The 12,410-nt window shown below is 48.8% G+C and overlaps 1 protein-coding gene across 1 annotated transcript in view; it reads left to right on the top strand.

Moving 5' to 3' along the window:
* Positions 1 to 12,410, top strand: part of CCDC66 (coiled-coil domain containing 66) — a 275,197-nt gene that overhangs the window by 77,790 nt on the left and 184,997 nt on the right. Inside the window, exon 5 of the mRNA XM_078661583.1 lies at positions 2,369 to 2,528. Within this exon, the coding sequence (XP_078517709.1) occupies positions 2,369 to 2,528 (160 nt within the window). The remainder of the gene's footprint in view (positions 1 to 2,368; positions 2,529 to 12,410) is intronic.

Here is a 12,410-nt window from a genome sequence, read left to right as displayed (position 1 = left end):
TCCTGCCCTGATCTAATGACAATGTGGTTAATGAACGAAGAGGCAATTCAGCAGTTGCGTCTATCATATATGTGGTTAGATTTGTATTCTATGTGGAGTTAAAGTTTAGTCTATTAAATCAAACAAAAGTGTTTTTTATACAGCAGACATGCTGAAGTTGCTTATGTGAAGGTGCTCGCATATGTAATAAGGGTGGCTCAGTGAATTAAAATATTTGCCTAGGATCACAAAATTTGAAACCAATTTATTGGTTGAGCATTATAATATCATTGAGTAGATTATTTAAGTCACTAGATCTGCAGGTTTATGATTTTGTTCAAGGTCTGGCTTACCTCCATATTGAAAGCAGTTTGCTTGTTGAGTTGTTTTCACTTCGTGAGTTGCAAGTTAAGGATTGCATTTGATGGTTCAACTATTTTCTTGGGTATGTGGTGCAGTTATCTCGGAAATGGACATGTTTTCGACTGTCTTCCAAAGTGTATATGCTCCTGGATGCTTCTAATGTTGACAGGTAGTGAGTTCCCGAGGTTCGCGGCTTGTAGGAGTGCCTCCTACATATTTCTTACGGTATGGTGGTATGATAAGTGATGCAAGCCTGGAACACTGTCTTCTGTTTTGTTTGTATTGGGTTAATGTAACTTGTAGGTATGGCGGTCCTTTCCCTTTGGAGGCTCTGTGGACAATGCAGAGCACCTTGAAACATTTCACCTTCTTTCAGCAGCATTTTGAATGTGTTGTATTTTGCATATGATGAATGCAGATGTGCCAAGGTATAGGCTGTTGGCATAGTCAAGCTTGGAGATTACGAGTCTGAGAATAGTTTAAAGATTACACTGGTATGCGAGATATGGGAATACCCAACATAGTGTTTTCGTTCTGTAGCAGGCACTCTTTGTAACATTGTGAACATGCAGTACCCAGGATAGGTCTAAATCCATGGCAGGTTTCTAATTTCTATTGATATTGTTGTTGAGGCTTCAAGTTCCCTATGGCGGTATGCTAATACTTTTGTCAGTGTCCACAAGTCATAGTCCTAATCTGTTTTTGAGGTATTGAGTTTTAGATTGTTATTCTTCACCCATGTGTTTATGGCGCAGAGGCAGTCCTCCAGTTGTGAACTGTGCAGGTCCTCTGGGCTATCTATTTTGTAACCATTTGGGTGTCATCTGAATAGTTCTAACAGACGGTGTTGTAGGATTTAATCTAATTTGGTAAGGGGGTTTGTTAGGTGTTGAATAATAGAGGGGATATGATGGGCTCCTGAGAAATACTGCAGTGTTCGGGAGAGTTGTCTGTAGCTGTGGCGTATCCTAAGGGTGCACATATGACACCTTGTTTGTCCTGCGCAGTGAGTTGGGCCAGAAATTGACTTGTTGGAGGTTGAAGGCTTCAAGGTTGGTTGTGATAAATATGGTTGTGGTTAGATTCTTCTTGTCAAACCATAGGTTGAGATCTCCTAAAATGTATAGGTTTGGGTGGTCCAAATGGTTGTGGGTTACGATGTAAGTCATCTTTAAAGTGGGCATTGCTGTGCAATGATCTACATATTAAGAGGTAGGAATATAGCTGGAGTGGGGGTGACAGCTGAACATCAAGGATTCACAGCCATCCTTGGTGAGGTTTTCATTTATTCGTAGTGTTGCTTTTGATGAAGGACAGCCAGGCCTCCTCCAATTTTGCCAATATGATTTTTGTTTATGATGTGAAAATCAGGTGAGCTGACTTTGTGGCATCTGGGTGTAGAATCTTCACTGAGCCATCCGCATTGAACATAAAGTCTAGTGTTGTTTCTGAGAATAGGTCAAAGATGTTAAAGGAATTTTTGTTTTTGCGTTGAAGAATAGGTAGTGTAGTTTTGTGGTGTTCGCTTCATGTCTGGGTGCTTTTAGAGGGGTGTGTGGTGTAGTAGGGGTGGAGGAGGCCGATGATTTGTGATTCTCTTACTGCTTAGAGTTGCAGTTAAAGGAGAATTGCCCTGGAATATGCACATCCTTGCCTTGAATGTTATAACATTCTTCTCTAAATTGGAAGTCCCTAAACATTAATATACTATATTGCAAACTTGTGCCTACAATAATGTTCAGTGGTTCAGTATTTTCCCTCTAATGTGTACTTGTGTCGGTCTGTTGGCACCCTTTGAAAAATATTGTTCCAAGTAGAGACAACAACTTGAATGGTTGAGAACACTTTTCCCCATTCTCCACTTCAGATGTGATTTCCCCTGAAGACTGATGGTGCTCTATCATTATAAAAAGTTCTGTGTAGTCATGCAAAACAATTGATAGTAATCATTTTGTGAATGTATGTAGAATAGTACCATGCTAATAATGTTTATGTTGTTTCAACCAGTATTCTGTTTTATTTGCAGCACAGGAATGCTTAGATGATAATGCAGTTAACCAGTCAAAAGAAGAGAGCGTTAATGGATTGCTCACTAAAGCTTCCAATGCTTCACCTGTACAGGAGGACCAGAACTTGCTATGTGAACAACAAAAAACAGCAAGTACGAATAATCAGAGGGGACACCTGTGAGTTTCATTGGCCAAATAGATTTTTTTTTCCTGTCCACGTTCATCTTCACATTTGATTTCTTATTGGAACAATTTATATTTAAGCTGCATACTTATGAAGCGGTCACTCTTGTTTTGCACACTAAGCTTACCTTTTTTGGTAACTACCCCATGACTAGAGTATTGTGTGTATCTCTCTGGTTAAAGTTTGCAATTTAGATTTTGGTTAATGGAATGGATGTACTCCCATTTTGAGCATTTTCTAAACATAATTAGTGCATCTTTCCAGAGTTGGAAACCAATGTTGAGGATTGTTAATATTCCATTTTGTGGAACCTCTGGGTTTAAGAACCATCATGTCACCTTGATTGATGTCTCCCTTGGAGGGGGGGGGGAGATAGGATGCCTCTTGTAAGAAGTTATCATTTTATTGTTATCCACATTAATTTAATCACTGGTGCAGTGTTTTACTTATAGAAGAGTCACATTATAATGGATCATCATAGTGGTTTTTTTCTGCAGTCAATAATGGACAGATTTAGATTTGGTCGTCTTTACTCTGTCAGGCCGGTGGGCGACATTATGCCTTCCAACTTCACCAATAGAAGACCGCCAACTTTTGGAGGGCTGAGAACCAAACCCATTTCCCCCATAGAAACAGACTTCAAAAGCGGGACTTTGTTTCCAAATAAAAAAAACAAGAAAAAAACCTAATGCCTCCCAGACCCTGGGAGTTTTGTCCTAGCGTGTGGGGTCTATTTATTGTTTCTTGTCATGGTTGACAGAAAAAAAGATATCAAACTGACTGCTTTGAATAGGGCAGGTGGTGTGTCTTTACATTGGGGTCCCCTACTCCACTGCTCATGTGGTGTACGTTTTCTAACGGCAGAGCCAGTGGGGTACCACCATCAGAGATCTGACAGTCTACCAAGCTCAAAATACAATAGGTGGACTCACTGTGGGTTGGGCAGACAGGGTAATTTGTCATGTTTGTGACGGATTACCATGTCTGCCAAACTCTGAATCCGGCCCTAACTGAGGAATGACAGTCGCGTTTGGAAACCTGAATGGATACACCGTTTCTACAATTTCTTGAAGATGGGCATAGAAAAGGTGTGTTAAGTGGAAAGATGAAGGGTTTCAAGAACGCATGTGATGTTTTTCTTTTCTTTAAAAAAAAAATATCTTTATTGACATTTGAATCAAACATATATACATTACAATCGTATCGGTGTGTTTTGAGGCTGTCCATCCAAGGAGGACCACGAAATCAGTAGAAAGATAGGTGCCAAGATAGCAAACCATATAGCATGCATTGTATATACATACAATATTGACTGTTTCATTTGAGCAAATTTTAGCCTTCAGTGGTTACCCGTTGTTCCTCCCCTTCCTATACCACCCTGTTGTCGCTGATGTCATCGGTGTAACAAGAACCTTAATTGAACAAAAAACTGTCCGGCCACCCCCTTTCCCCCCTCCATGCCTGTGTGCAGCTCTCTGTAGTTCCCCCTCTCGGTATGTCGTCTTTCCTGTCGAGAATCGTGTATCTTCCTCCCCTATGTAGGTGTCGCCCTGTTGCCTTGCGCCCTGCCCATCTCTGCAGCATGGGATTGGGAGCCGCTAGGCACCCGATCCCTCTGCAGATCTCCCAACATTGCCCTCCAAGCCTGTAAATCATCTTCCACTTTTTTATCGCGTCTAGTCCGCTGCATTCAGAACAACTCTGCAGTGGCCTATTCATTTACATGCTGCTCCAAGCCCAGCACCTTTGGTGGGTCACGGCTGAGGAACGAGATGGCTACGTTCGCTTTGCCAACATGAGCCCCAGGAGCACAAACCTCCTACTGAGCTTCTTGTTTTTAGGTCTAGGCAGTAGCCCCAACAGGACCCTACATATCTCCCCGGGTATTTCCCACCCCGTAGCCTCCCTCAGCCTGGTCAGAACCTCAGTCCAGTAAGGATCAATATTTGGGCATGCCCAGGACATGTGTTTGAAAGCCGCTTCCTCAGCCCCACACCTGGGACATTGCCCCGAACGGTCCGGATATATCCTATTCAGTCTTTTGGGTGTGAGATATATTTGATGGACGAAATTATATTGTGTCAATTTAAACCGTGTGTTCGAGCTAACCTGCTTTACCCCCTCGTGTATTTTGATCTAGTCTTTGGCCGTTATGGGTTCCTCAACTACTGCCGTCCATCTTTGCTGCACAGGGGGCGATGGGACCATCTTGTCTTTCCGTATTGCCCTATAAAGGTGTGATATGATTCTCCGTCCTCGGGCCATATAGAACATGACTTGAAGCAACTTCACCACGGGGGCTCCTCCGGAAACAAGGGCCATAGCTCCCTTACCACCCGAGCTATTTTCACGTATTGTAAAAATTGCCCCCTACCTATATTGAAGGTATCCACCGCCTGCTCACGTGAAATGAATTGTTTATTCTCGTACAAGTCTCCCATCATTAGACATCCCCCCCCCTCTGGCCATTTATGTATGGACATTGAGGCCGAGATTTTAGCGAATGGTTATACCACCCATGGGGCATGTCCGGGGCATACGGCGCTCGCTGCAACACCCTTCTAACCATCAGCTCACAAATTTCTGTGACGTGACTTATGATGTAGGGGCATGTCTGGGGTACCCTCCTCCCCATCAACAATAGTTCCGGTAACGAACGGTCTCCAAAGGTTCCCGCCATAAAGATCTTCTTCCAGTTCCCAGCCATGTCCAGCCAGTGCACAGTATGCTGCAGCTGCGATGGCATATAATAAAACTCCAGGCAGGCAACCTCCAGCCCACCAGCCTGCCATGTCCTCTGTAATGTGGACAGACCGACACTCGTATAAACACAGTTGACGCTATTGTATTAGATAGTCAAGGTAAAGCACCTTCGCAGGATTGGGGATGGTGTTGAACTTCAAGCATATATGAGGCAACGCACTCATAATGGCACTCAAATACAATTGAAATAATTTGCATTTTAAGGAAATAAATCCTCTGGAGTCAGTAGTAAAATGTAAAACCATTAAGATTTATTCGAATATTTCAAAGTGCAATACTGAAGTCAAAATTAATTAGTGTAAATGTTTAGCAACTAAATATAAGGGATTAGCATATGGTTCAATCAAATTCAGCTAATAAATTAAAGGAAGTCAAGTTCAAAGTATGGTAGAAACTGACAAGGTATCAGTCTCTAGAGTCGGAGCTCATCTTCAAAATGTATCATCTTCTATAGGAACATTCACATTATAAGTCAATGGAATGTGCAGTCAGCATAAAGTGTGCAGAGCTATACGAATACAGAATTATACAACGTCACCTATTGCTTCTATTCTAGCACTATCCCTTAAATGAATATTATTGTCCCCTATTTTGACGTAATGCCATTGGATGTGGCAGTACAAATCTAGTTGACAATGAAAGTCTCATAAATGAATGGCCTACATTATTACCGGCAGGAAGAGCCTTGAATGTTGCAAAAGGCTTCCTCCGTAGTTCTTCAAGACTGGCATGACAATGCTCATCCTCCCCTATCGCCTCCCACCCTGACTAATATGCCATGCCCGGCCGATCCACTCTCCAACTCACGGAGCTCCAACCTGACAAATGCCCCAGAACAGTCAACCGCCCTGCTGACCCACTCTACAACTCATGGACATCAACCATCACCCATTACAACCTCACTATCCCCTCTACCACACTCCACTGACAAACACCCACCATCATGACATCCACTAATCCCACTAGGACCAGCAAACGCATAGCTAACAAACCCCGCAAGGCTGACCTAGAACCAGACAGATCGGACACAAACAGCAGTCTCCCTGCTACTGAACTAGCTATAGCCACTGCCCCGCTTGACCTCAGTAAACCCGACTCTACCCTTGCGACCTATCCCCAACTCTAACACTGACCCTACTCCATCTGCCATAAACATTCACAGGTCCAACGTCACCGACAATCTCTCAGACACTGACCTCCCTCAAATCACTACTCACACTCCTTCTTCTGACCCAAGACCACAGGCCCAATCCATCCCCACCACCAATCTCCTTGCCAATCCAGTGGACTCTGACCCCCTCCTGACCTTTGCTCACTCTCTTCCCTTACATCCTACTTACAGCAAGACTGGAAACATCATTGACCCAACTCCTCACGCTCTACCTATCCCTATACCTACTCCCAATGATACCGTCCAATTCCAGAACCCAGTACTCTCCCCTTCTACAGACCCTAGTCATACACTGCCCCCTCTGAAGACTAGTAATTCCTGCAACTCACTTACCTAACAACTGACCAGAATGGAGCAAAAAATCGATGCTCTAACGGCCTACATCCTACATCTTCAACTAAACCGGCACAACCTGTATAAGCCACCTTGCTCATGCTCTCCAGGTAGCTACTCACCATCTCCCCACACAGCCTCTTCCATGGCCCCACCTGACCCCCATGGCCCTCCATTCCTTTGGGGAGGCAGGCTCATCGACCTAACCGAGCTCTCTGCCCCCTTCCAATAATGGAAACAGAGGAGAGCAACGACTCTCACCTCACAACAAAACAGATTTCAGCTCCCGCCGCAATCCCAGTCATAGTGGGCACAAATAAAATCCCTAGAATAGTCCACTCGCCCAGACCCCTGGCACAATACACTTCTATCCTTACAACACACCCCGAGATTAAAACTTCCTGCCCTCTATCTTGCATGCTCCTCAATTGTAGCGATACCAAAGGGGATGATGGACGGAGCGCTTGAGCAAATCAAACACTCATCCCCAGTCAACTGATCTGGGTTTAATCCACCATCATTCTTTAGCTCACTCCACCACCCCAGTTCAGACATGGCCATATGCAAATCAGTCTGACCCTGTGCCTCATGGGAACAGTCCAGCCTGAACTGCCAAACCATGTCTTTCCTAGACCGGAAACAAGCATCCTGGGACCGGTTTCTGGCTAGTCAGCTATCATCAGCCAGGCTAGATTGAATCCAGTGGCAAAGTGAGCAAGGGACCCACGTCTGGGCATACCCTGCCAACTTAGGGCGCACAAAGCGATACCAAAGGGGATGATGGACGGAGCGCTTGAGCAAATCAAACACTCATCCCCAGTCAACTGATCTGGGTATAATCCTATAAACCTCAATTGTAGGTCAGCAATACAACACGCCACAGACATTGCCGAAGTTATTCTCCGGTAAGAAATAGACATAGCATTTCTCACAGAATCCTGGCTCAACGACCGTTCTAACCCCATTCTAGACCTACTTTCCCCGCCAGGTTACAATGTCATTAGGCAGGACAGACCGCTCAAAACAGGTGGTGGGCTAGCGATCGTCCACAAAGAAGGTATTCAGATTAGCAAATTAAAATCTGCGGAATACCAGACTCTGGAGTACCTTGGTGTCGAACTTGCAGTCAAAGGCACCATACCCATCAAATTCACACCATCTACCAACCTCCTGGGGAGCATGCCCTCTTCGCCGAAGAACTAAGTGACCTAATAACTCTCTTCTCCCTAACCGACACGAAAGATGTGTTCTTGGGTGACTTCAATATCCACTGGAACAACACAGAAGGCACCACTGTCCAGAACCTCTCCAGCCTGCTTGAAATAACAAGCCTCAAACAACTCTGCAATGAACCAACACGCATCAAAGGAGCAATTCTGGATGTGATCATCACCAAAAACAAACTGATCTCTCTGAGATCAATCTCGCCCATTGACTGGTCTGACCACCACCTCATTTTGGTTAATATCGACTCATCTGTCAGATACCAAATAAAACGACCCGACAAACCCAAGCACTGGATCAGGAACATCAATGAAGTCCCTATCTCCGAACTTGAATTAAAGATCCATGCCCATCTACAGTTCCAGTCCACCACTACGTCGGCCGATGACCTCACAGCTCACTTTAGCTCAGTTACGACTGAGGTGTTTGATCAAGCAGCACCTCTCAAACTTAAACAATAGAGAGCTATCAAATCTAAGACATGGTTCAATGTGGATCTCAATACCGAAAGACAACTCCGACTCGCTGAATTGACTTTGAGACAAAACCCACCAACAAGGCACCTAGCGCTACTTAGGTCGGCTCAGTCGGAATATAAAAAGCACATCTTTAGAGAAAAGGCCTCATTCTCCCGCAGCCAACTTGAACATGCTAAGAATAGACCAAGAGAACTCTTTAATATTGTCAAAAAGCAAACGGACCGTGCTACTCCTCACAAAATTAAAGCGACACAATTTCACAGACAAAGTCACTAAAATTGAGCAATCCTTCATCCAAACCTCCAATACACTTTCAAAATTAACCTGCCCAACAATACTCACCCTTGAACAAGCAGATCTTAATCATACCAAGGACAACCAGGTCCGCTGCCAACTGAAAAATTATGCAAATTGGTCGGACTTCGAATTCATTTAGGAAAATTAGGTTTTCAATATAATTGCGAACTTAAAGCCTACCTCCCACACTATGGACCCTCTCCCAGCCACTATAGTACAAAAACTCAACCACATCATTACCCCTTTCTGGACTTAAATCAAAAACTCTTCTCTCACATCCGGCTGTGTCCCTAACTCCCTACAACTAGGACAAATCAATCAATCAATCAATCAGGTCATTTGTAAAGCGCACTACTCACCCGTAGGGTCTCAAGGCGCTGGGAGGGGGGGGGGGTGCCGCTACTGCTCGAACAGCCAGGTCTTGAGCTTCTTCCTGAAGGAGAGGTGGTCTTGGGTCAGGCGCAGATTGGTCGGAAGTGAGTTCCAGGTCTTGGCGGCCAGGTAGGAGAAGGATCTTCCTCCTGTTGTCGCTCTTCGGATGCGGGGGACGGCGGCGAGGGCGTGGTTGGTTGATCTGAGGAGGCGCTTGGGAGTGTAGAAGTTGATCCGGTTGTTGAGGTAGCTCGGGCCTTGGTCGTGTAGGGCTTTGTGCGCGTGGGTGAGGAGCCGGAAGGTGATTCTCTTGTTGACCGGGAGCCAGTGCAGATCTCTCAGGTGTCCGGAGATGTGGCTGCATCGGGGGATGTCGAGGATGAGTCTCGCCGAGGCGTTCTGGATCCGCTGGAGTCTCTTCTGGAGTTTGGCAGTGGTTCCGGCGTAGAGGGCGTTGCCGTAGTCCAGTCGGCTGGTGACGAGGGCTTGGGTGACCGTCTTCCTCGTCTCGGTGGGGATCCACCGGAAGATCTTACGTAGCATGCGCAGGATGTTGAAGCATGACGAGGAGACGGCGTTGACTTGTCTGGTCATGGAGAGGGAGGAGTCCAGGATGAATCCCAGGTTGCGTGCGTGGTCCGTCGGTTTGGGTGCGGTGCCCAGGGCGGGGGGCCACCAGGAGTCGTCCCAGGCGGAGGGCGTGGAGCCCAGGATGAGGACCTCCGTCTTGTCTGAGTTCAGTTTCAGGCGGCTGGTCGTCATCCATTCGGCTACGTCTCTCATCCCTTCGTGCAGGTTGGCTCTGGCGGTGGCGGGGTCGTTGGTCAGGGAGAGGATCAGCTGGGTGTCGTCGGCGTAGGAGATGATGTTCAGGTTGTGTTGGCGTGCGATGGCCGCGAGGGGGCTCATGTAGACGTTGAAGAGGGTTGGGCTCAGCGAGGATCCTTGGGGTACGCCGCAGATGACTTTGGTGGCCTCTGACTTGTACGGTGGTAGGCGGACTCTTTGTGTTCTTCCGTCGAGGAAGGAGGTGATCCATTCCAGTGCCTTCTCCTGGATTCCGATGTTGCTGAGGCGCTGTACTAGGGTGCGGTGGCAGACAGTGTCGAAAGCCGCGGAGAGGTCCAGGAGGATGAGGGCCGCTGTTTCTCCGTTGTCCATCAGAGTTCGAAGGTCGTCGGTGGCGGCGATGAGGGCGGTCTCGGTGCTGTGGTTCGCTCGGAAGCCGGACTGTGAGGGGTCGAGGGATCCATTCGTCTCGAGGAAGGCGGCCAGCTGTTTGTTGACGGTCTTCTCGATGACTTTGGCCGGGAACGGGAGGAGCGAGATGGGACGGTAGTTCTTGAGGTCGGTGGGGTCTGCTGTGGGTTTCTTGAGGAGAGCGCTGAGTTCGGCGTGCTTCCAGCTCTCGGGGAAGGTGGCGGAGTCGAAGGAGGTGTTGATGATGTCCCGCAGGTGGGGTGCGAGGACAGCGTCGGCCTTGTTGAAGACGTGGTGAGGGCAGGGGTCAGTCGGAGATCCGGAATGGATGGAGTTCATGGTGCGGATGGTGTCTTCGGTGCTGATCGGGGTCCAGGTGCGGAGGGTGGTGGATGGTGGCGTCGTTGCGGTTGTGGCTTGCGTTGGTTGGTTGTTGAAGCTGTTGTGTATGTCCGTGATCTTGTTGTGGAAGTAGGACGCGAGGGAGTTGCAGAGGTCTTGCGACGGGGTGATGTCGTTGTTTCCGGCGTTGGGGTTGGAGAGCTCTTTCACGATGTTGAAGAGTTCCTTGCAGTTGTGTGCGTTGTTGTCCAGCCGGTCCTTGTATGCATTTTTCTTGGTGGCGCGGATCAGTTGGTGGTGTCTCCGGGTGGCGAGCTTGAGGGTGGCCATGTTGTCCGTCGTTGGTTTCCTTCTCCAGGCTTTCTCGAGGGCTCGACAGTTCTTCTTGGAGCACTTGAGTTCGTCGGTGAACCATGGTGTTTTTCTGCTGCAGGATCTGCTGGGCGGGGTCCTCAGAGGGGCGAGTTCGTCCGCGCAGTTGCTGATCCACTTCGTGAGGTTGTCGGCGGCCTGGCTGGGGTTCGCTGAGTTGGCGGGCGGGTGCTGGCTCAGGGAGGCGGTGAGCTGGTCGGCTGTGATCTTGTTCCAGCTTCTTCGAGCAACCTGTTGCTGGAGGTGGTGGATCGTCGTTCTTCTGAAGGTGAAGTGGACGCAGCTGTGGTCCGTCCAGTGGAGTCCTGTTGCGTGGCTGAAGGTGACGTCTTTGCTGGATGAGAAGACGGCGTCGAGTGTGTGTCCGGCGAGGTGGGTGGGGGTGGTCACTAGTTGCTTGAGTCCGAGGTTGTCGAGGTTGTCGAGCAGGGTGATGGTGTTGCGGTCGTTGTTGTTCTCCAGGTGGAAGTTGAGGTCCCCCAGGAGGATGTAGTCGGCGGAGGGGAGAGCGTGCGGGCTGACGAAGTCGGCGATGTCCTCGCTGAATCGTGTGCGCGGTCCCGGGGGTCGGTAGATCAGGGTGCCTCTGAGGGTGGTCTTTGGGTTGGTGTGGATCTGGAAGTGCAGGTGTTCAGCGGTGGTGAGGGTGTCGTCGGTGTTGGTCGTGATGCGGATGGTGTCTCTGTGGATGATGGCGATGCCTCCTCCGGTCTGGTTGTCGCGGTCCCTCCGGGTGATCTTGTAGCCCTCTGGGATGGCGATGGCGATGTCTGGGGCTGAGGAGGCGTTCATCCAGGTCTCGGTGATGAAGGCAACGTCGGGGGCGGTGGTGTCGAGCAGGTTCCAGAGTTCTACGGCGTGTCTGTGGACGGAGCGGGTGTTGAGCAGGATGCACTTGAGGTGGGTGCTGCTGGAGTTCGGCTTGGCGGGTGCAGGGAAGGTCCGGATGCAGGTGAATTTGCAGGCGAGGCAGCTGAAGGGTCCGTGGGTGTGCTTCGGGGCGGCTCGGTGACATCCCGGGATGCGGCCGGTGTTGAGTGCGTTGAGGTCGGCGGCGCTGTAGGTTCGTCGGCTCGGCTTCCGTCGGTGGGGGCCAGGGGTCCTGGCCCTGGGCGCGGTCCAGGCGCAGACGGGCTTACCTTTGGCGCGCCTTCGGCGCACAATCGGCGCGCCCGCTGCGCGTGACCGCTGCGCGTTCGCGCGGTCGCCATTTAAGGCGAAGTGCGCGGGTGGGCGGGGCAGCTGGGAGGCGGGAGCGGGGAGGGATACAGAAGAGAAGAAAGGGGCGGGGCCAAGCGGCGGTGGCGGGAAGGGAGGGTGGG

Source organism: Lissotriton helveticus, chromosome 9, assembly GCF_964261635.1.
Source record: "Lissotriton helveticus chromosome 9, aLisHel1.1, whole genome shotgun sequence".
In the NCBI taxonomy this organism is placed as follows: Eukaryota; Metazoa; Chordata; class Amphibia; order Caudata; family Salamandridae; genus Lissotriton; species Lissotriton helveticus.
This window is presented reverse-complemented; position numbering and strand designations above follow the sequence as displayed.